We start from the raw sequence: 23,943 nt of genomic DNA, 5'->3' as shown, positions 1-23,943 counted from the left end.
GCGGCCAAGGGGCTGCGGCCGGGGGTTATCCCCTCCTCGGCTTCCGTAGAGGAAGTCGCGCGAACCTGTATCTGGGATTTCTGTGCCCCCCTTCCCCTTCCCCTTCGCGGGGTCCGGGGGTGACATTGCACCGCGCCCCTCGCGGGGTCGCGTCGCCGCCCACGCGGACCCCTGGCCGGGCCCCCGTCCGAGTCTCCGGGCCGGGCCTGCGCCCCGCCCCCAGCCGCCCGCCATGGGGGCCGCGGTGTTTTTCGGCTGCACTTTCGTCGCCTTCGGCCCGGCCTTCGCGCTGTTCCTGATCACGGTGGCCGGGGACCCGCTTCGCGTCATCATCCTGGTCGCGGGGTGAGTGGGGTCGGGAGACGGGAGGGCGCCCACGGGAGAGCCCCGGCGGGGCTCGGGGGGCCCGGGGCCGGCCCGGGAGCCCGAGTCGGGGCACGCGAGTCCGAGGCGCTGGCCGGGGGGGCGGGTGGCGCCGGGCCGGGGCGTCCTGCCTCCCCGCGGCCGCTTCCGCCCCGCAGCGCCCCGATTCTTCCTCCTCTCCCGGCGACGTCAGAGGCCCAGGACCTGACTTCCCGGGAGGGCCGTGCTGACCTCCGCCGGCCGCAGGGCGGACCGGCCATGGACGCCTCGTCCTCTGTGCTCGCACCCGGGCGCGCTCCGAAGCCTCTGACCAGATCCCTCTGCCTCTCTCCGGCTAGATCCCTGCCAGATTTCCGCGGGGGGAGGCTCCTGCCTCCTCCCTGGCCCCCAGACTGTCTGGAAGTCTCACTCCACTTTTCACCCCGCGGGCTCGGTTGGTTCCCCACCTTCCTTGCCCATCTGACTGCCCTTGTCTTTCCTCAGGGCATTTTTCTGGCTGGTCTCCCTGCTCTTGGCCTCTGTGGTCTGGTTCATCTTGGTCCATGTGACCGACCGATCGGATGCCCGTCTCCAGTATGGCCTCCTCATTTTTGGTGCTGCGGTCTCTGTCCTTCTGCAGGAGGTGTTCCGCTTTGCCTACTACAAGCTGCTTAAGTAAGAAGATGGGAGGCCTGGAGGGGCGAAGGGCAGAGGACTGCACTGTGAGAAGCGGGTGGTGGTTGGGGAGAGGCACTGAGGGAGGACATTAGAGGGGAGGGAGCTTTCCTACCTTCCCTCATGTGTCCCCCACCCTGCCTGCCCATCCCACCCCAGGAAGGCAGATGAGGGGTTAGCATCGCTGAGTGAGGACGGAAGATCACCCATCTCCATCCGCCAGATGGCCTATGGTGAGCCAGGGGAGAGGGGCTGGAGGAGGGACTTGGACTTCCCCGGGGAGAGACTTCCCCAGGGAAGTCTCTAAAACAGCCACATGCTCTGAATTGCTTCTTGATTCCTTCATACCTGACTTCCAAGGAGAGGTGGTGTGAAGGGAAGCATAGGTGTAGGGCGCCGGGGAGGGTCATGGTCTCCTGCTATGGCCCTCTCTGACATTGATGAGAACCTCCCTCCCCCCAGTTTCTGGTCTTTCCTTCGGTATCATCAGTGGTGTCTTCTCTGTTATCAATATTTTGGCTGATGCACTTGGGCCAGGTGTGGTTGGGATCCATGGAGACTCACCCTATTACTTCCTGACTTCAGGTAAGATCTGCTTCCTGTTGTGCTCATGCCCCTTGTCCCCTGGCCCTGGTCTGAAACGGCCCTCCCTGGGAGACTTCTTGGCTCAGCATCTCAGGAGTGAGAGAGTGAGGGACTGTCTCATCCTCATCTCCCTCCCTGCAGCCTTTCTGACAGCAGCCATTATCCTGCTCCACACCTTTTGGGGAGTTGTGTTCTTTGATGCCTGTGAGAGGAGACGGTACTGGGCTCTGGGCCTGGTGGTTGGGAGTCACCTATTGACGTCAGGCCTGGTGAGTTGGGGAGTTGGGGAAGGGGCTTGAGTTAGGGAGAAAAGAATTTCCTGGTGAGTGGGATGAAGGGGAACTATATCCTCACTTTTTAACCTTTTAAGATCTGCCTTGGGAAAAGCAAAAGGTGAGTCTTCCATGGCCTCTCACCTTAGCATGAGCTTCATAGCCTGCTCCAGGGAGGAGTTGGGGCGGAGTAACTGGCTGTAATGCAGCTGGCTTGAGTGAGCAGGGGTAGAAGAAACCTCGGGGGTCGCTGAAAATCAGAAGTCCTCCTCACCATGAGATGCTGGTGCTGAGGACAGGACGGGGTGGGGTTTGAGGGCGATGTCTGAGGGGAGGTTTACGTCAAAGGCATGAAGAGCTGTGAGGACTGGGTGGGGGGAGCTCACTTCTTTTCTGTTCTTCCGCCACCCCCAGACATTCCTGAACCCCTGGTACGAGGCCAGCCTGCTGCCCATCTATGCAGTGACTGTCTCCATGGGCCTCTGGGCCTTCTTCACAGCCGGAGGGTCCCTGCGAAGTATCCAGCGCAGCCTCTCGTGTAAGGACTGACTACCTGGACTGAGCGCCTGGCAGACCCCACCTGCCTGCCCACTGCCCATGACAGCCCACCCCAGCCCGGGTCCACTGCCCACCACGCTCTGTTTCCTTCTCATCGGCCTCCCCACCACCTTCAGGGTTTGCTTTGTCCACTCATGACCTTGGTCTCTAGGCGTCACCAGGAGCAGTCTGGGTTCAGCCAGTCAGTGACTGGTGGGTTTGAATCTGCACTTATCCCCACCACCTGGGGACCCCCTTGTGTCCAGGACTCCCTATGTGTCAGTGCTCTGCTCTCCCCCTGCCCAAGACTCACCCCCCTTCCCCTCTGCAGGCCGACGGCAGGAGGACAGTCGGGTGATGGTGTATTCTGCCCTGCGCATCCCACCCGAGGACTGAGGGCACCTGGGGGGGACCCCTGGGCCTGGGGGACCCTCCTGACCTCCTCGCTCTGTATTTCTCCATCTCCAGTTCTGGACAGTGCAGGTTGCCAAAAAAAGGGACTAGCCTAGCCTTGCCGTGGAGATGACGTGGCCAGGCTCAGGTAGTTGCGCTGAGCCCCAGGAGCCTTCCCAGACTGGACAGCTTGATCTTTTTCTCAGGTCTGAGCGGAGCTGTTTCTGGTGTGATAAAAGACCCCAAATTGCCTTTTTTTTTTTTTTTCCCAAGCGGGCTGCAGGAGGTGGAACTCCCTCCTGCCCTCCTTGGACAATACTTTCCCTCCGCCAGTCACCCATGGCTGGGCTGGTACCTGTCCGCCTGCCCCGTGGCCCGGGCCTCGGCGGCGAGGAAGGCCGTGCATGTGTGGGAACTGGCATTACTGGAACTAATGTGTTAACCTCCTTGGCCACCAGCACCTCTCCTCTCCCCAAGGTGAAGTGGAGGGTGCTGTGGTGGAGCTGGCCCCCCAGAGCTCGGTGCCCGGGCGGGAGGAGAGAGAACACCGTGCCGTCGCAGGGAAGGGGGCAGACTTTTTCTAGTTTTTAATTGGGGTGTGCGGGGGGTGGGGAGGTTTTCTATAAACTGTATCATTTTCTGCTGAGGATGGTGTGTCCCATCCTTTTAATCAAGGTGGTTGTGATTTTGACTAATAAAAAGGACTTTTTAATTGTGGGGGAACTTGGCTTCTAAGGGAGGGGATCACGTGGCAGTCTTGAGACTTCTGCTCTCTGGTGTCTCCTGTACACCCTCCTCCCTACCCCGGCCACCTCTGATCCTCACAGACAGCTTCTGTGCAAAGGCAGCAGCCTGGGCTGGGGCTCTGACGGGTCAGGTACTTAGAGGTACGCACTTTCCAGAAGGGGGTCCAGCACTGGGGTGGGAGGCACCCCTCAGCCACGCTTCTCTTTCCCTTTCCTGCGTCCGCTTCTGCCTCCTGAGGGATTAGGGAACTCTCCCAATCTTAAGGGTCCCAAAGGTAAGGCCAGAAGTGGGGTCAGAAATTTTAATTTCCAAATAGAGTGAGCAGAAAATCATAACCCCAACCATAGCAGCACTGTTTCCTAACGAGGTACTGTGCTGCATCGGGGGAAGGGGCGTAAAGGTGAGTGAGGCCTGGGGGACTCTGGGACACATCCCCAACTTCTGCAGCTACAGCCTGTCTGCGCTCTGCCCTGGGGGCCTGGGGTCTGGGCTGCAGGCGTGGAGAGGCTGAGAGCTCTCCTCCTCTCCCTAGATGGAGAGCCTGTCTGTGCCCCCCCGGGGGGCGTCCAGAGGACGGGGGCTACATGCTTCTACAGTATCCTCTGGCTGCTCTCCACAGCCCATTTTAGAAGCTCCCTGATAGGTGTGAGGGGAAGGCATCCAAGAGGGCCTCATGAGGCCTATGGCTCGGTGACTCGTCCTGAGGTGAAGACCACACTCTTCCGGTTTCCCAGGCGCTTTCTCCTGGAAGAGGGGATGGTTTGGAAATGAGCAGAGGCCTAGGTGAGCCCCACCTGCGGTGGAGCAGGGGAGTGCTTCCCCACGCAGCGGAAGGCCTGGAGCAGTAGAAAGCAGGACCTCACCTCATCTTCCTAGCGATGAGGTACACGGCCAGCAGGAGGCAGAGGCAGCCCACCAGGACCCCCACGCCCAGACTCAGCATCTCACCTGGGAGAGGAAGGCGAGGCATCAGCCAGGCTGAGGGGGTCCCGGTCCAGAGCCCTTCCCTCACCTGCTGCCCGCCCCTCCCCCAGGGCCTCCTCCGGGCTCTCACCTGTAGTGTAGAAGGACGCCTCTGGAAGGGAAGAAAACGTGGGTCAGTGGGACTTGAGGTCCCCACCTAGGTGGGAGCACACTTAGCACTGGGAGAAGCTCAGCGCTTCTGTCCCTGGAGATGCTTGGGGCGGGGCGCGTTGCCCCATCCAAGCAAGTTCTGGAAACCCCTTCTCCTAGCCTTTTCCACCCGAGGGGCTCCCTAATTCCCACTCCTGTGCCCTCAGTTTCCCATCTCCTTGTCCAAGTCCTGTAGGGTCACCTTGGATAAAAGAAGCAAGGACTGTTCGCTGGTTGAGAGGCTGGGGGGCCCGGTAGTTCTGTACCAGGGGCTCCGACGGCTCCTCTTCTGTGGAGGACAGTGTCTCCTGAAGCTTTTCCAGCTGAGTAGAAAGTGGGGTGGGCAGAGAGGTCTCACTTTGGGGAGTAGGAGGTGAACAGCTCTGCCTCTGCAGCCTCACCTCTTCACCACTCACCTGCTCCATGGAAATCTGGGCCCTTCTATTGAAGACGGTCCAGAGCACGCTCTGGTAGCAGGGGGGCGTGGTGAGGGAGCCGTTGTAGCGGAAGAACTGCCACAGCTGTGTGGGGAGCAGCTCTCTCACGTTGAAGGTGGGCACCGAGGTCTTCTGACCTGGAGGCGAGCGGGCTGTAGGCTCCTTCCTCCCCCTGGGCCTGCCTTCCCCGGGGCTCCCAGGCGCCGCGGGGCTCAACACTCAGGCCAGCTGTGGGAGTCTCCCCGAAGTCTAACCTCACATTGTTCTAAGGCAGGTTTTAGGGCTCACCTTTATGTCTGATTTCATGCAAGCGACTCAGAATGTGCTCGTAAGCTGGGTTGTCAGCCTGGCCCACCTGCAGGGGGAGGACAGGAGTGAGCAGTGAGCATCGGGGGCTGCCGCTGGCCTTGGGAGGGAGACCAGCAGCAGAGAGGGCAGAGTAGGACTGGGGGTGCCAAGGGGCGGAGAGGTGGAGGCAGGGGCTGGGGCCACCAACCTCAATGAGGACGCCCAGGACGGCCAGGCCCTGAGGCCGCTGAGCAGCCTCGCTCAGGCTGTCATAGGAGTCCGCATCATAGTGAACAACGTGGAGCTGAGGGCGAAGGCAGCTGGGTCACTGGCGGTTGTCCGCCCACCCCACCCCCCCCCCCGCCCCAACCCTGGCATGGCTACCATCAGCTCCACTGTGCTCTAAGTCAGCCCCGCAGAGTTCTGCTTTCCCCAGTTTCCAAATGCTCTCCCCGCCGACCAGCCTGCCACTGCTCGCGCCTCTGCGCCTGTTACCTCTGCAGCCACGGCCTCCCCGTTGATCTGGTGCTCCGAACCCCCCGGGAAGCCCTTCTGACCCCAGTGCAGGTGCAGCTGTGCCGCTACGTATTTCCGAGGCAGTCCCTCCAGATACAGGGCGGGGGGCAGGGAGAGCTGCACTGGAAGGAAGGAAAGCAAGCCCGGCGCTGGTGGGACGGGGCCACATGCCCAGGGCTGCCACCACTTCGGCCAGCCTCGCTTAGCCAGGGCACCCACTTCTTCCCAGAGGCGGCTGCTTTGGTAGCCCACTTTTTGCCCAGTGAAGATCAAGACGTCACCACCCGCAGGGTCTGAGCACACAAGTCGCTCCAGGCATCGGCCCCTGGGACCTCACCCCCTTATCCCATCTCCTCCTGGGAGGTCAGGAGGATGCTCTTGGCCCTGACCCCCTGGATGGGGACCGGGGCCATGTCTCCTTGAAGCTTGGGGGTCTTACCCGTGTGGCCGTTATTGTGCAGGTCCAGGGCACCAGCGCCAGGCTGCTCATAGCCACGGGGCTGCAGCATGGCCAGGTCAGGGTCAAAGGTCACACTGCCCGTCTGGATATTGATGGGGGACTGGGCTTGGCGTCCGCACTCTGGATAAGAGGCTGCCCAGTGGTCCTGACCATGGGGGCCTGGAGGGGCCACCACAGACATTTGTGCTGCCCTCCAGCCCCGTCCCCACCCCGCAGTTATACACCCTGGGGAGGTGGAAATGTCCTTCCCTCCACCCCAGATGCGGATCCCTCCTGCGGATCCCTCCTGCGGGGCTGGGGAGGCAGGAGCTCCTGCTGCACCTGACGCTGCAGCTGCCCTCTCCTCAGGGCCAGAGGTGACGCCCCAGCTCTCTCCATAAACAGGGTGTCATGGCTTTTACTCACCTGTACTTTGAGAACAAGAAAGCTGAAGGAGAGGAAGGGTGATGGCTAGAAAGCTGCAGGCGAGGTGGGACTAGAGGGGTAGGAGACTGGGGGGTGACACGATCCTACAGAGAGGGTTTCCCGGGCATCTCTGCCCCTGGGCTCAGCTTTGCTGCCCTTCCCTAGACCTTCCTACCCTCCTGCTGGGCCTTGCGTCCACTTGGAACTCAGGGGTCATTCAGCAGAAGTCAGAGGAATAGAGTTCCACCCCGCCCCCCCAGGGTCACAAACTGTCCTGCTGGCCTCCTGCTCACCCCTGACCTCATGCTCTGTCCCAGTTCCAAATGCAGGTTGTGGGGAGGCTCCATCAGGAGGGAGGGAGCCAGAAGGAGACTGGGCAGTGACGCTCAGGGCCCTCCCCCACCGTGGGCTGTCCACCCCCGTCCCTCTCCCACACGGATCCACTGTGGATTGAACTGGCAGAATCGGGGGTGACGGATCTGATAGAACAGGGTCCGGAGCCCAGGATGGAAACCCTTGGCGCGGGGTGGTAGGGGCAGGAGGACCAGGGTGAGCCGCTGCAGGAGGCCTCCCACCCACACTGCCCGAGACCTCCTGCCAGGCCACGAGGTCCCGGAGTGAAAGGGGTGTCGGGAGGCCGTGGGTTCTGCTCACCCTCATATGTCCAGTGTTGACCTGCAAAGCAGAGTAATTTGAGTTACAGCCAGTGGGGGAGGGGGCAGGGCACTCCCCACCCTCCTTCGCTCGCTCCACCTCCCGCCGCGCTCCCCTCCCTCCACTCCACCTCTTCCCAAAGGAAGGCCTGAAACTGGACACCTCGGTGGAAAGGTCGGGGGGCCTATTTAAAATCGCCAGCCGGGCTGAGGCGTGTGTTTGCCGAGTTAAGGGGGAGGAGGAATGAAAAGAGATAAAGGCCGGAGACTAAAATTAACCGGGAGCCCAGGGTGCCGTCCAGGCCCTCACTTTGCTCCCGCCGGTGCCCAGCCAGTCTCACACTTGGGAGATGGGGGGAGGGGCTGCACGGAGGGGAAGGAAGATGCGAGTGGGGGACAGTGCCCCTGAGGGGAGAAGGGGCTTTGTTCCCTGCTGGCGAGGGCATGGAGCTGCTCGTGAACAGCTCAGCTCCTCCGGGCCAGGACGGTAACTCCAGACGAGACTCCCCAGCGCCGCAGCCGCTGCCTCGCAGGTTCCCAGAGGCTGGGGAAGGCCCAGGCAGGGGCCAGCCTGCGTGGGGGGTGGTGGGTGGGCACGGGCAGCGGGCTGGCAGGGAAAGGATGAAAACGAAGCATTGTCTGTGAGAAAGAGCTGCCAGCACGGTCACATGCGGTCCCCATGCGGCTAGTGTCTGGCTAAGAGGCCGCGTCTGCTGGGGTCTGCCGGCCCCCGAGCCGGGGCCAGGGTGTTTCAAGGGGAAAGGAAGGTCTTACAGATTTTCCCTCATGACTCAAATTGCTAGAAACTTTGGAGGAAAATGCTAAATTCTTGCTCTCCCTTTGTCACTCCCTTAAGTTCCGGACTTCCAAAGTGGCCTGGTCCGTCCTGCTGGCCAGCCCTGGGGTCAGGCAGCTCTGAAAAGCCGTCCGAGGCAGGGCTGGGCAGCTTCTCACAGGCCAGCTCCATGGACCCAACTTGACTTTCCTGCTTCTTGCAAGCTGAGCCTGGCCTGTTTCCCTCCCACCAAATCCTCATGAAAGGCTGCACCTCTTCCTCCATTTTTCCCCCTTTCTCATCAGATGCGATTTGCAACTCTCCATTCCCCAGGCCCAATCTTCTCCACACGCGCCTTCTGCTCTCCAGCACCCTTCTCACCCTGTTCTCCCTACAACTCAGTTACACACCTACTGGGTGCTGGATACTGCTCCAGGCACAGGAAACAGAAATAAGAGGCTGGCTTTGGGGGACACTCCTGGGGCGTCTCGGCCTATCCCTCCTGTCCCTCATCTCCTGGGAACTCCTGAGAGGACCCTACAAACGTCTACTGCTTTCAGAGAAAAACTGGGAAATTAGTGGCTGCACAGAATCCAAGGGGCCTGGGCCATGAGGTTCACACTGTGTCCAGGGCCCGAGCTGGCAGGAGGTAGTGGCCCCCTTCGCACCTCCAGGCTTCACCGCTACTTGGGAGAGTTGGAAGTAAAGGAGGCCGGGAGGGCGGCCTGGCACTGGGTGGTGGGGAGAGGACTCTGGAGAGAATCTGCAGCCGGCGCAGAGATTCCAGGCACTCCACACTGCCCCCCTGCCGGCTGCGTCTCCCCACCCCACCACCAGCGCGGCCGGGAAGGCCAAGAGGAGAGAAGGGAAGAGGTCTCCTCTCTCCTCTTGCCCTCCAGCCCCTGGGCCTCCCTTACACTCCCCACCCCCATTCAGCACGCCGGGCGACCTGCGGACGGGGACACAGACAGACGCACAGACACCCAGAGGTACCTACCCCCGTCTGCAGCCAGGATCCAAATCCCCTCTAGCAGGAGGGTGAAGACCAGCATAGCGCCCCGGGAAGAAGCAGAAGGTGCGGGAGCGAGGACGAGGGCTGGGGGCCGGGGCGGGCAGGGGAGACTGGGGGGCTTCCAGGACCTGAGCGTGCCGCTCCTCCCCTGCTCTCTGGCCCTGCCCGCTTCCAGGGGACCTGGTTTTCAGGAGGGCGCCCTGGGCTTCTGGGTCCCCGGGACAATTCTCCCCCTGCCTCTCCCTCAGCCCTCCTTCTATCTCCCGCTGTCTTCCCTCCGCTTGCTGGCCGGCAGCTTCGCAATCACCGCCCGCTTTTAAGGTGGCTCTGGACGGGTGCGCGTGGGGAGGGGGGGCGGCCGGGCTGCAGCCGCACAGCTCCTTAAATAGCCCATTAGCCATGCAGGCCGCCGCGGGAGCGCGGGGCTCCTCTGGGGCGCTGGCCGCGGCTCAGGAGACAGCTGGGGCAGCTCTTCCTTCCTCTGCTGCTCGGACTCCGTTCACAGAGGGTCCCTGGGGCGCCCAGCGCCGCGAAGGGGGGCTTTGGGGTCCAGTCCAGGCCTCCTCAGGGGAACGCGGGTTCTCATTCCCGCCTGCCTCTCCGAGCAGCGGGTCCCCGGGCGGCTGGGGCGGGCTGCGCGCACCCTGCAGAATGTGCGCTGCGCTACAACAGGAGGGTCGGCAGCTAGGGAATGGGTAACAGGAGTTGGGGATTGGGGTGCAGGGGGGGCAGGACGTCAAGGAGGAAACCCTGGATTGTGGAGAGTAAGAGAGCGCCGCGCGGGGAGGCCGGCTCGCAGCGGCCCTTCTCCTGGCCGTCACCACCCCCTGCCCGCGGCGGCCGGTCCACGTGCTGGGCGGCCGGGTGGGGGGTGGCTTGTTTGCTGGATAAAGCCCGTTTGTGTGCCCAGCGGGGGAGGGGCGGCGGCGGCACCACGGAGGGACGGCGGCTCCAGCTGCCAGCCGCGGGCACCTCCCTCCCCGGGGAGCGCAGATCTGGGGCGGCTTTTGTCACCGAAGAGGACACTGACCCCTGGCAGGGAGGCCGGAGGCTGGGAGACAATCACTGCGCCCTCAGAAAAGGTGGACTCCGGGCAAGGGGCGGGCGCGGAGACCACGTGACGCCGGTGGACGCGGGCCCGGGTCTCCCCGGGAGCGGCCGACCCCGCCGCCGGCGCGCAGAGGAGGCCCGGGCTCCGGAATGTGGGCTGCTGCCTGCGCCCCGCGGGGCTGGAAATCCCGGCTGGAATGTGCGTCCCAAATCCCGCCTCCGAGGGCGCGAAGCCCGCGGGTCAGCGCGGCCGCACGCGCAGCCCTCGCTGCGGGCCGCTCGTCCCGGCGCGGGCGCCGTCGGGGCCTCTGCGCGCGCCCGGGCCCGGCGCCGTCCGCCGGGGTGAGAGACGGGGCTGGGGTGGGGTGAGCGCCCGGCGGCCGGAATAGCGGGGTGCCCGGCCCGCAGAGCCCGGAGCCCGCGGTGCCCCGACCCGGGTCCTTCCTTTTAACTTCTCCATCGCGTTTCCAAGCACTTTTCCCTCGCGGGCGAAGCTCTGCGCTTGAGGTTCCCGAAAGCCCCGCCGGGCCCATCGACGGTCAGGGGCTCCAGGTGCGGCTCCGATCCCCCGGGGGCGGGCCGGACCCGGGACGCCAGGGCCGCGCTCAGGCCGCGGCGGGGCGGGAAGCGGGCGGGGCAGGGTGACCCCGTGGGGACGCGGCCCCGCGCCCCTGCGCCCCTTTGCCCCCGCGCCCCTTTGCCCCCGCGCCCCGCGGGCCAGGTGCGCGCCCTCTCCTGGCTCGCCCACGAATTTTAAGTTCAGACAACTTCAAAGTGTTCCACGCCGAGGCCGAGTCCTCCGGGGCAAACGCCTCCGCGGTGGGCTGGGGACCCGGGGCTCCCGGCCGAGGCCTCCCGGCCCGCGCTCCTGGCACCGGCCTGGTTTGGCTCCCACTTTACTGCGGAGGGTCCCCGCGGCCACGCTGGTTTGGAGGCGGCGTCGAGAGCGCCCTTCTACGGTCTTTAAAGGAAAAAAAGGGCCCCACCCTCGTTTCCACTCGAACCCCAGAACCTTTGTTTGAGAGCCGGCTTCTCCCACGCTGCGCGCCCCGCGCCCCGCCCGAGTCCCGGCCCGCGCGGCCCCGGGCGCCACCTGCCGGCCCTCCAGGTGGGCGCAGCGCGGACGGGTCAGGGGCCGACCGCGGCGGCCACTCTTCAAAAGGTCATTTTAAAAAAGATCTGGGCCTCCCCGGTGGCGCAAGGGGTTAAGCACCGCACTATGAAACAATCCGCAGCCTCTGTAGCACGGGTTCGATCCCCGGGCAGGGAGCTCCCCACACGGCGCGGCAGACCTCTCCTGTCTCCCCGCTGCTCCCCTCAGCAGTGGATTTCAGTCAGTCTGCCTGTTCTGTTCCCCACTCTGTCTCTGGTGAATCCTCTCACCCTTCCTACCCCCGCATCTCTGGTCTGTACCCCAGCTCTTGCATGCATAAATAAATCTTTAAAAAATAAACAAAAAATAAAAAAGATCTTAAACCTCACTCGCTGAAAATCACTCCACAGAAAGCTCCTAAGTACCCCGAGTTTGTGTGGTGAGGTATATCAGTGAGGAAGGGCAGATGGAGAGGAAGAACGTGGTCACCGTGAGAAGGGGACCCCAGGAGACAGAATTAAATGGACTTTGAGTCTCCAAAACAGCAAGGACCTCATGCCATAGCCCTGTGGTAAGGTGGACCGAGAGATGTCCCATCTGTGAGGTGCTCCACGGATTCTCACGCGCTGTCCTCGGATACATGGCAAGCCCCTTAAGCAAAAACCAAAACATTTGAGAATAAAGTCAAGATAATTTTGGGAAGAGGGTGGTTACAACTCTTGGGGTTATTCACTTGTTTTTCCAGTTCACGTTGCACAGCACGTGCAGCAGAAGGACCTTGTAGACAGAAGTCAGGTAACAGGTGCGGTCCACATGTTGCTGGAATTGTCGAGAAGAATTGTGACCACCGTGTACCACACACTGACCCCAGGCCCACGATTGCCCTGCACTCACGGAGGCGGGTCGAGGCCCAGGTGGTGCCGACGCTGTGGTCTGAGGGCCGATGCTATGGTCTGAGGGCCGATGCTTGGGGCCCAATGCCCCACTGCAGAGCCGGGTCGCAGGGAGTCTGCCTCGCACTGCAGGGATCCCAGCCTTCTGGAGTTGTCCCTTGCAGTCGCATTTGCAGGGGTTAGCAGCAGTTCCTTCTGTGGTTTACAGACACACAGGGGAACCTGCACCTGCTAGGCCCCTTGCTGCGATTAAAAAAAAAAATTGTGAGACAAAATTCCCTAGGACCTCACAGTCTCTTAGGGGATGCTACCTTACCCGGTTATCCCAATGCAATGGCTGAGCAAAGAGCTATGGGAGCCAGGGGTGAGCAATTAGCGGTGCGATTTCTTTTCTTTTCTTTTTTTGTGGTGCGATTTCTTTACCTGATACAACAATCTTTCCACTGGGTGGGAGCAGAACCAGGTCCCAGAGTCACATGTAAGAACATAAAAGCCACTGCTCCAAGGCAGGCAGACCCACACTTCTCGGTCTCTGGGGGTGACACCAAAAGATAGGCTATGTCCAGGCATGATTTCATACACTTAATGTGTTTAATGAACTGCTTCCTCTGCTGGGAGCTAGGAAAAAGGATCAAACGGGCCCTGGAATTGTAACTGTTCCATCTATCGTGGCCAGGTCACCCTGCCTCTCTCCTCTCTTGCCTTCTAATTCTCTGCCATTCATTTGACTCAAATGAAGTCCCTGCACCAACCCGAGTGAAAGAGTAACACTTCTATCACTTCCCTTCCATGGTGAGAAGCTTTCTAGCTAACGGGAGTGTTTTTCTTTGTTTTTGAAGACACTGGTATGTCTGAATCCCTATAGGAATACAAGTCAGAAGATAATACAGCAAAATCTGTGACAATGAGTAGCTTAATAATGCCTTAAGTCATCCCCCCCATGAGCAGTCTGTCCTCAGATGCTGTGTGACAATGATCTGGATTTCTTTGAACCACTATAGGGAAAGAGCTTGTAGCGCCTGGTGGACACATTAGTTGCTTTCAAAACAATCCAGTTTTTAACAGGATGTTTGAGTCTTGAAAGGTAGAGACTTGGCTGAGGTTACATAAATATCACTAACACAAAAAAATCAGGCTCTGACTAATCCCATGCTCAAAATGTGTTAAGATACTTAAAAAAAAAACCAAAAAACCAGAAAACGGAAATAAACACCTTTAAAGAAAGTAGAGGACATTTTTAGTTCCGGTGGCTGCAGCCTCTGATAATTCCTTGCAGTCAGAGGCAGAAATCCTAATGCAGAAATCATACCGGATGGTCTCACTCATAGCAGGAATCTAGAAAACTTAAATAAGGGACCAGGAAAAAGACTAACTATAAGAAAGAAAATATCAAAATCAACAAACAACTATGAACCAGAGACACTCTATGGGGGGTGAGGGGCGGAGAAAGGAGGGTTGAGGTCAAAATAAGGGGGTTGTAATTGTATGGGGAATATAAAAATAAAATTTAAATAAAAAAAATAAAAACAAAAACAAATGCAGAAATCAAAAAACATTTAAAATTTTTATTTATGCATACCAGAGCTGGGGTGCAGGCCAGAGGTGTGGGGTGTGTGTGTGAGAGAGGACTCACTAGAGACACAGTGGGGAGCAGAACAGGCAGAGCCACAGAAATACACTGTTGAGGGGGGCAGCGGGGAGATGAGAGGTCTGCTGTGCCATGTGGGTCAGCTCCCTGGCCGGGTATCGAACTTATGTTGCAGAGGCTGCAGATAGCTTTATAGTGCTGAAGCTTAACCCCTTGTGCCATCAGGGAGGCCCTCAGAATATTCTTGTCCATATATATACTTACACACTTGTCCAACTGTTTGCACGATTAGAGGTCCAAGAAGGTGTAGACTTTTAAAAAGACTTAAAATTAAAATAGACTTGTAGGGCCACCCTGCTGGTACAAGAGGTTAAGCACACCACTATGAAGTAGTCCACAGCCTCTGTAGCAGGAGTTCGATGCCTGGCTGGCCAGGGAGCAAGCCACACGGCACAGCAGACCTCTCCTACCTCATTTGTTGCTCCCCTCAGCAGTGTACTTTGGTCAGTCTGCCTGTTCTGCTCCCCACTCTGTCTCTGGTGAATCCTCTCATCCCCCGCCCCACCTCTGGCCTCTACCCCAGCTCTTGTATGCATAAATAAATAAATCTTTAAAAAAAAAAGAGTTATGGGCCTCCTAGGTGGTGCAGTGGTTGAGCACTGGGTTGCGAAGCTGCCCAGCCTCTGCAGCGCCGGTTCGATCCCCGGCTGCTCCCCGGCCACCAGAGGAGGGTCCCACATGGCGCGCAGACCTCTCCTGCCGCCCGCTGCTCCCCTCAGCAGTGTACTTCGGTCCCTCTGCCTGCTCTGCTCCCCGCTCTGGCTCTGGTGAATTCTCTCACCCTCCCGTGCTTCTGACTGTACCCAGTGCTTGTATAAATAAATCAATCAATCAAAAAAAAAAAAAAAGAGTTACAAGTGTATTTTAAAGATTTATTTATTTATGCATACAAGAGCTGGGGTACAGGCCAGAGGTGGAGGGGGGGGTGGGGGGGCTGGTGAGAGGATTCACCAGAGACAGAGTGGGGAGCAGAACAGGCAAATTAACCAAAGTACACCACTGAGGGGAACAGCAGAGGCAGGAGAGGTCTGCTACACTATGTGGCTTGCTCCCTGGCTGGCCGGGGATGGAACTCATGCTGCAGACGTTGTGGATATCTTCATAGGTTGCATCTTAACCCCTTGAACCACCAGGGAGGCCTGCAACTCCTTTTCTAAAAGTCAGGTTTCTGGGGGTATAACTCCCACGTGGTGAGTATCATCCTTTTTCGGGTGCAGTTCCATGAGTTTTGACAAACCATCAGCTGTGTAACCATGTGCAACCATCACGGTATGGAGGTACAGAGGCGCTCCTGGCTGCCCCCGCCCTTGTCCCGCCGGCCCCTTTGTAGTCAGCTTCTCTTCCCACACTTACCCTTTGCTAACTACTTAACTGCTTCCTGACCCTGTAATTTTGCCTTTCCCAGAATGTCTTAGGTATTATATTATATAGCATGTAGGCTTTTTGTGTCTGGCTTCTTTCACTTAGCATTCATTCATGTTGTTGGGTATCAGGAATCTGCCTCATTTCATCATTTCATTGTTGATTTCCCACTATGCACCGAGACCGTGATTTATTTTCCATTTACCAGTTGAAGAACATGTGGGTTGTTTTTAGTTTTTATCAGTCCTTGATAAAATCACTATAAATAACCTAGTATTTTTTTTAAAGATTTATTTATGTATATAAGAACTGGGGTACAGGACAAAAATCGGGGGTGAGAGGATTCACTGGAGACAGAGTGGGGAACAGAACAGGCAGATCTACTGAAACACACTGCTGAGGGGAGCAGTGGGGGACAGGAGGTCTGCTGCGCCCTGTGGATCAGCTCCCTGACTGGGGATTGAACTGAGGCCCCAGTGGCTGTGGATAGTTTCATAGTGCTGAGACTTAAACCCTGAGCCACCAGGGAGGCCCCTATGTTGTATGTTAAGTGTATGTTTAACTCTGTAAGCTCCTGCCGAACTGTTGTACATGGAGGTTGTGTTGCTCCCAGTCAGTGCTTGAGAGCTCTGGACTGCTCAAGCACTTGATAGTATCTGAAAAAAAGTAGCCATCTTAACAAGTGTGTGATGACACTTCATGGAGAGTAAACCTATCATTTGATAAGAAAGCATACTACTAAAAATAACTCAAACAGGGCCTCCCCTGGTGGCGCAGCGGTTGAGTGCTGGGCTGCGAGGCGGCCCGCAGCCTCTGCAGCGCCAGTTCATTCCCCGGCTGCCGGTGAGGGCCCCACAAATAAATAAATAAATAATAACAAAAAAACCAAAACAAAAAAACTCAAACAAATGCAAGATATTTGACAAGACAGCTCAAATAACTAAGCAGGAGAAAATCTTGATTAAAAGAATGAAATTGAATGGGTTCCTCAACTTCTAGCAAATTTCAATATATTTCAGTAGAATTGTACTCAAACTCTTTGATTACCAGGACTTTGCTTTTGGCACGTTGAGGAAGTCATTGGCTTCATTAAGCCAGAGTTAAATAGCAACACAAACACAGTCTTGGCAAAAATCTTAGCTGCTTTAATAAAGAAAGAGGGGGACATACTTATTGAAATACGTGGCAGAATATCTACCAAAATCCTGTCATCAGGCATTATGCTTGGATAAGTTCTCTATTGTGGACCTGTGTGCATTTGGATTGGCAACATAGACTTTTTTTTTTTAATAATTTTTCAGAATTGTTCCATAGAACCCAGTCTCTTTATTTTTTTAAGATCTATCTATCTATCTGTCTATCTATCTATTTATTCAAGCACTGGGTATAGTCAGAAGCGCGAGAGAGTGAAAAAATTCACCAGAGCCAGAGCGGGGAGCAGAACAGGCAGAAGGACCAAAGTACACTGGTGAGGGGAGCAGTGGGTGCGGCAGGAGAGGTCTGTCATGCCATGTGGGACCCTGCCAGGTGGCCGGGGTTGGAACCGGCGCTGCAGAGGCTACGGGCAGCTTCAACCGCTGCGCCACCGGGGAGGCCCAACAGAGACTTTCTATAACCAGAAAAGCGCACAGAATAAGAAAAGCAGATATTAAGGGCAGTGGCTCCACTCAACATTTTGTTGTGCTTGTAGAGTCTACAAGTTGATTGTGAGCTATCTCACTTTATTTTTAAATTTATTTATTATTTCCACTAAAGTAATAAAGTCAAATGGATTGGGCCTCCTCTGGTGGCACAGGGGTTGAGCGCTGGGCTGCAAAGCTGCCCGCAGCCTCTGCAGCACCAGTTTGATCCCTGGCCTCTGGCGAGGGTCCCACATGGCGCGCAGACCTCTCCTGCCCCCCCCCCCCCCCGCTGCTCCCCTCAGCAGTGTATTTCGTCAGTCTGCCTGTTCTGTTCCCTGCTCTGGCTCTGGTGAATTCTCTCACCCTCCTGTTTCTGACTGCACCCAGTGCTTGTATAAATCAATCAATCAATCAATCAATCAATCTTTTTAAAAAAGTCAAATGGATTAATAAAAATAATAGTGGAAAATATGGAATATTCTTTTCTCCTCACATTCAATTTTTACTTCCTAGGGAAAATCACTGCAACGTTTCAACTGTTCTCATCCCCTCCTAAAACATGTTCATCCTGTCATGTCTTGAATTTTCAGTCTTAGGTATTATTATCCATTAACTTCCAACTGCACACACTTCCTTTTCCTACCCTCTCTTCCTCACTGAGTTACTACATCATGAGCTGAGCTGACTCAGCATTTCATCTGTTGCTACTTTCTCAAGACAGCCATGGGACCAACTCAGGCCACAGTGGCTGGTGTTAGCTTCTTAGGGCTGAGAATTAACCCCTTGTGACACCAGGGAGGCCCCTGGAAAGGTTACTGACTGTAAATGGACATTGGCATACAGTAGATTTCCCTTACAGACAAACTAGCCACTTAACTTGGCCTTGGAGGGTATCAGCCTGGGGGGTTCCCACAGGACAGCAGCACTCTGGGTGTAGAGGGTGTTGGTGTTCCCTGAGTACTGATCATGGGCCCAATGGGGAGCTATAGTGACCCAGTTGGATGTTTGTTTTATTCTTGCACAGGGTTTCTCAGTGGTGGGGGTAGGAATGACTTCTAGCAGTTCCAAACCAGCGTGCCCTCTGTAGCACACGCATGGCAATGGTGGCCCTGGCTTAGTCTTACACTGAGATGGCAAATTAAGCAGTTTGCAAAAGGCAAAGATAAAAAGTTGAGAAGGACAGTCTGCAGTTATCCTTAACTCCTCACTCCATCACCTGCAAAGTCTATTTCCTAACGGCAGTATGAACTTAAACCACAACCTGAGTTATTTGAGGCATAACAATTCTGACACATTTGCGTGCCTGCCGCGTGCTCAGAGCCATGCAGGCCAGTGGGGAAAGCCAGGTCACTGGCTTGGCTGCTCCCAGGGAACCCCAATCCGGATGACGCAGAGGGAAGAGCTAGCTGGGTGGCTCCACATTTCTCATGAGATTTCAATCAGTGGCTGGAGCTGGAGAGACTGGGATTGAAGAAGCTGGGGGGTGGCTGGAAGCCCCCATTCTCTCAGCGTGGGCTCAAGGCTTCTGGATGTGATCTCTCCTGTAGGTTGGCCTGGACTTCCTCAGAGGATGGGTGTTTGGCGAGGGTTCCTGCACTACCTAAGAAGTAGGCCCTGAGGTGGAAATAGTATTCAGGGCATTTTCTGGGGGATGGTATTGGGACCAATATCTGTGGAAAAGGGGAAAGGAAGTGGGATTTAGCAGTGGGAGACAATGAATGACAAGGTGGTTCTAAGGGGGGGCTAGGCTGATCCCTTTAGTGGTGCTCTAGGGTGGGGTTGAATGACTCTTGGAGTTTGTCATGGTTGAGGCAACAGGACTGGCCAGGCCTTACCCCTCTGCACTGGTCACTCACTGGGCCTGGGCCGCCACCAGAGGGAGGGGTGACCAAGGGCCCAGCAATTTTCTGCAGCCTCGGTAACTGCCTAGAGTGGGGGCAGTTGAAGGTCATCTCCCGGCACTACTGTCCTCCATTCCTGGAGAGTCGGTGGTGGATCACAGTGATTCCCCACTAGAGGAGCTGCACCCCCTTGTGAGGCCTGGCACTGAGGAGGGAGTCGGGGAGTAAATAAATACTCTCTCCTTCAGACTTCCAGTCTCCTTCCAGGACTCGATGCAGTCCTCCTGGGTTTGACTCACAGAAGGGTGGAGAGTGACAGGGGGTCTGGATCTGGAGGGGCTGCAGCAGGCGGGGTCAGGGCTTGACCTTTAAAGACCAGCCGAGTAAGTCATATCCTGATCCAGGTTCCATTGGTGGATCCAAGGAATGTTCTGAAACACCTGCTCTCATTTCACACCTTGCGTCTTTGCTTCCATCTACCTCCTGGTTACTGAACTTCACTCTTCATTCCACCATTTAAATCCTGCTCCCTTCCTCCAGCTTCCAGCATGTTCGTGAGTTCGGCTTTTCTCCTGATGTAACAGGGTGGTCCCCAGGAATGGGGGAGGTTCCAGGTTTCCTGCCCTACCTAAAAGGAGGGTGGAACTGAGCAGAGAGAGAAGCAGCAGCTGAGGAGACTGAGAAGGAAGGAAGCAGGATGGAGAGCCAGGAGGAGACCTGGAAGAAGCACATGGAATGGAGAGACATGTGAAGAAACTGCACTTGCCTTTTGGTCGTGGACTGGGTGACACAGATGTGGGTGAGAGACCTGTGGGGAGGTGACCATGGTGGTTTTTGTCTTGATTTTGCTCTTTTCCTTCCAGACTTGTCTGGTGGTTTCTGATCCTTTTCTGTGGGTCCCCACTGGAAGGTGCTTTAGACTTGTGGCAGGCTTTGGGGCCTTGCTCTGGGCCAATCCTGCTTGGGTGGACTTTTACCCATGAAGGGACGGGTAACATTGAGTGCTTGATTTAGAAACTATATTCTTTGCCTTTCCTGTGTTGTTTCCTAGTTGTAGTAAAGTTCCTTCCTATGAAAGTCTTATATGTTTTGTGTTGATGCTGCGGATGGCAGAACCCATTTAGAATAGGCAGGTTTGCGGGGTTTGGGCTGCCCCTCTCCCTGCTCTGTAACACTGACTATTCCATCCCCTCTCCCTTTCCGTAGCTCCACACGCCCAGTTACATGCCTGGTGATGCCCTTCTGCATTCATCCCCTGCCAGGGGTCTTTTTTCCTGGGCACCACCTCTAGCGGGGTCTTTACTCTCCCAGCATCTTGTTTATCCTGGCTTCTTGGTTAAGACTGGAAAGAGTTAAGTTTCAAGTATTTTTTTTTAATATATATATTTTTTTTATAGAGGCATGTTTTATTTATTTATTTGTTTGTTTGTTTTTATACATGCACTGGGTACAGTCAGAAGCGCGGGAGGGTGAGAGAATTCACCAGAATCAGAGCGGGGGCGGGAGGGTGAGAGAATTCACCAGAGCCAGAGCGGGGAGCAGAGCAGGCAGAAGGCCCAAAGTACACTGCTGAGGGGAGCAGCGGGTGGCAGAAGAGTTCTGCGTGCCATGTGGGACCCTCCTCCGGTGGCCGGGGAGCGAACCGGCGCCGCAGAGGCCACGGGCAGCTTCGCAAACGCTGCGCCACCGGGGAGGCCCTTCAAGTATTGTGGCTATACAGTTGAGAGTGTTTCAGGGCTGGGTGAGGGGCACCCCGGGATCCCTAAACCTGCCTGCTCTAAATAGGTTCTGCCATCTGCTGCCTCAAGACAAAACATACTCTAGTGCATAAGGCCTTTAGTGGATAGAACTTTAATACAATTAGTGTTCAATAAAGAGAAGAGAAAGACAAAGAATAGAGTTTCCAAATCAGATACCCAAAATTACCTGTCCCCTCATGGGTAAATGCCCAGGCAAACAGGGTTGGCCAAAGCAGAATAGCTGAGGCCCGAAAGCCTGCGACAAACCCAAGGCACCTTCTGGTGGGGACCCAGAGGAAAGGGGCAGAAGGGACCAGACAAATCTGGAAGGAAAAGAGCAAAATTAGTATAAATAAAAATAAATCTTTTTAAAAAAGAGCAAAATCAAAATCAAGATAAAGGCTGCCGTTGTTAACTTCCCGCGGGTCTCTCACCCATGTCGGTTTCAAGTGTCCCCTCTGTCCCCCAGGCCCCGGTGCCAGTCCCAGGCTGAGAAGCAAGAGAAGCTTCTTCACGTGTCCTGCCCCCCTTGCCTCCTCCAGGTCTCCCCATCTTTCCCTTCCTTCTTCCTCTTGTTATTGGGCAGCCCCGATACAAAATGGGGTGCCTGACTGTGGGTCCTCACCCCCGCGCTTGAAAGGACTTATCAATGCTCCACTGCAGGCACACGCGAAAGGTTCATAAAAGGTTTATGGACAAGGGCAGGGGAAATGAGGAAATGGACAGCTCAGGGGGAAAAGTGGGAGACAAAGTTTTAAATGCGTCCTACCCGATCCGCTGATCAGGAATCCCAAACTGGCGCTCTGAGAGCTGCCGCAAGCCGGGAGCGGTGAAGCCGGGAGGCAAGCGATAGCGAGCCCCCCAAGGCCCACGTGTTTGGTTTTTATACCCAACCTGGCTGCCCAACTCCACCCTCAGCTCCCAGCCACCCTCCCTTGGGTGGTGACGGGATTTGTCTTTCCCAATGTCCTGATGGCTTTGGTCTGGAGTGGGGGTGGCGTCCACACAGCCTGCGTGGGATTAGCGCAGGACATCCTTTCCCCCTAACACTCTCAGTCTCTAGCCTCCTCCAGCTTCTCCTCCCAGCTCAGCTCTACCCTTGCTTGGGGTGGGGCAGGGAACCTGGACCCTCCCCTTTCCCCGGGGGCCACCCTCTTTTGAGATGATAAGAGGTTGGGGACAACGGGTGTGGGGGACGGGGAGGCCCACTTTGATGGATCCTGCTGCTTTCTACGTGCAGTTACCACCCAGTGGTAGAAATGCCCTCAGGCCTTTGCTCACAGCCATTATTTTCCAGCAAACACGCCCATCCCTTCCACCTCCTCGATACAAAAGCCCCACCATTTAACTGGACGATCACTATCTTCCTTGAAACTGTCTTCCTTGCATTTTTTTTTTTTTTTCAAATTTACCTCCTTTTCTACTTGCTGCTCAGTTTCTTGTACTCTTGGTAGAGAATCCTGTTTTCGCTTCCCTCAACCACGTGTTGTTCTCCTTTGCCAACAGTCTTATTCTAATATATATATATATATATATATATACTTTTTAAGGTTTTATTTTTATTTATGCAGACAAGAACTGGGGTGGAGGCGGGTGTGTGTGTGTGTGTGTGTGTGTGAGAGAGAGGATTCCCCAGAGACAGTGGGGAGCAGAACAGTCTGATCTACAGAAACACACTGCTGAGGGGAGCAGTGGGGAGACAGGAGAGGTCTGCTGCACCATGTGGGTCATGCCTAAGTGTCTAGCTGGCCATAGCTTCATAGCGCTGAGACTTTAACCCCTGCGCCACCAGGGAGGCCCTACAGCCTTATTCTATACATTCTTTGTGGACATCTTATTTCTTTTTTTTTTAAATTTATTTTTTTATTTATACAAGAACAGGGTACAAGCCAGATGTGTGGGAGGGTGAGAGGATTCACCAGAGACGAGTGGGTATCAGAACAGGCAGACTGATGAAATAGACTGCTGAGGGGAGCAGTGGGCACAACAGGAGAGGTCTGCAGCTCCCTGCGGGATCCTCACCTGGAGGCCGGGGATCGAAATGGTGCTGCAGAGACTGCAGACAGCTTCACAGCATGGCGCTCAACTGCCTGTGCCACCAGGGGAGGTCCGACATCTTATTTCTTTAAGGCCCTACCTACCATTCTTTGTGGATGACTCCTAAATCTGAATGCCCTTCCATAACTCTCTCTGAAGTTAACACCAGCGTTCCAGACCCTGCAGTGAGAGGCTGGTGGGAGTAGGACACAGGCCTTCTCCCAAGCTGGGGCCAGAAAGTGCTTCCAGGTTTCTTTGCACCCCTGTTTTACCCCAATCCCCACCACCTTTAAAAGTTCTTTCTTGAATTGTTCCTCAGTCCATTTTGGCTGTTTTCACATCAGCCTGGCTCCATTAGCCTGCACTAAACAAACTTAATGAACTCCAAATAGCCCCCCAGAGGTGGCATTTTATACCAAAAACTTCTCCCCATTTTCTTCTTCACAAATTTTTCTCCAGGGAATTAAAAGGAAACACTCAGCACGGAGAAGACAATCACTATTTTGTTTTCCTTTAAAGTACTTAACATGTCAAATACCACATCTTTACATTTTAAATGCACGCCTGTTCGTGAAGCTGTTTCTCTTGGGGGGTGCGGTGGGGGTGCAGCCGGAAGGAATCTATTCAAAAACCCTAGGGTCTCTAATCCGAGAGGAGACGCTGGAAAAATAACCAACACGCAGTTCTGGGAGGGGCTGGACTAGTCCCCTCACTCCCCCAAATCATCTGGAACGTCTCTGGGTCTTTATCCTGAGGACGGCGTAGGGAATGAAAAGAACAGAATTTAGGTTAAAAACTAAGCAAAGTTGGACTCTCAGGACAGAAATCCTAAAAGTCACCCTTGCCCTCTCCTTTATTTCCCATGCGCACCGACCTATGAGCGCATCTGGCCCCCACAGATTCCGCGGAGAGCGCCAAGAGGGGACGAGAAGGCGGCGCCGCGGCCCCAGCGCCCGCTGCGAGCTGGTGTTCGCCTCCCCCGGGCGGGCCTTGCTGCCCCCGAGGTCCCGAGAGTTCATTTCAGCGGCAACGGCCTCGGCGGCCGTTCCTCCAGGGCGCGCTTCCTCAGAGGCGCCGCGTTTACACGCTTCACGCGACCGCCCGTCGGACCCTGCGAGGCGGCCTCGGGCCCGTCCCCACCCGGCCCCGGCTCTGCCCCGAAGCCCGCGCCCCGCGGCCGGCTCCCCGCGCTCTCCGTGCGCCCGGGCGGCGCTGCCCCGGGCGGGGAGGACCGGGCTGGCGACCGGGGCCCGCGAGGCGGCGGCTTTCCCGTTCCCTTTAACACTAAACACGGGAAAACCAACGGAACCGCCCGACGGGCGCCGAACGCCCAGCGCCGGGGAAAGCGCGCCAAGCACACAAAGAGAAGGCGGGGGCTGCTGGGATTCAAAATCCTCTCCCCGCGACGGACACCCTCCTGGGCCTATCGGAGTTAACTGCGCGCTTGG

General features: G+C 56.5%; 2 protein-coding genes across 2 annotated transcripts; one reads left to right on the top strand and one right to left on the bottom strand.

Annotated features, from left to right (window-relative positions):
* Positions 1 to 31: 31 nt before the first annotated feature.
* APH1A (aph-1 homolog A, gamma-secretase subunit) lies at positions 32 to 3,512 on the top strand. Its single transcript, XM_037499559.2, has 7 exons — positions 32 to 345; positions 847 to 1,017; positions 1,177 to 1,250; positions 1,480 to 1,602; positions 1,744 to 1,871; positions 2,289 to 2,412; positions 2,743 to 3,512. The coding sequence occupies exons 1-7, from the start codon at positions 233 to 235 to the stop codon at positions 2,805 to 2,807; spliced, it is 798 nt and encodes a 265-aa protein (XP_037355456.1). The 5' UTR covers positions 32 to 232; the 3' UTR covers positions 2,808 to 3,512.
* On the bottom strand, positions 3,360 to 9,448 carry CA14 (carbonic anhydrase 14). The gene is made up of 11 exons (XM_037499558.2): positions 9,196 to 9,448; positions 7,425 to 7,445; positions 6,345 to 6,524; positions 5,885 to 6,027; positions 5,598 to 5,693; positions 5,390 to 5,456; positions 5,081 to 5,238; positions 4,867 to 4,987; positions 4,606 to 4,626; positions 4,415 to 4,499; positions 3,360 to 4,295 (listed from the first exon to the last, which is right to left on the bottom strand). Exons 1-11 carry the CDS (start codon positions 9,248 to 9,250, stop codon positions 4,232 to 4,234), a joined length of 1,011 nt encoding a protein of 336 aa, XP_037355455.1. The 5' UTR covers positions 9,251 to 9,448; the 3' UTR covers positions 3,360 to 4,231.
* Between the last annotated feature and the right edge of the window lie 14,495 nt (positions 9,449 to 23,943).

The sequence above is a fragment of the Talpa occidentalis genome, unplaced genomic scaffold (genome assembly GCF_014898055.3).
Source record: "Talpa occidentalis isolate TD23 unplaced genomic scaffold, MPIMG_talOcc4v2.1 talOcc4.9, whole genome shotgun sequence".
Lineage (NCBI taxonomy): Eukaryota > Metazoa > Chordata > Mammalia > Eulipotyphla > Talpidae > Talpa > Talpa occidentalis.
Note: the sequence above shows the minus strand (reverse complement) of the source record. Positions and strands in the feature narration are given on the sequence as shown.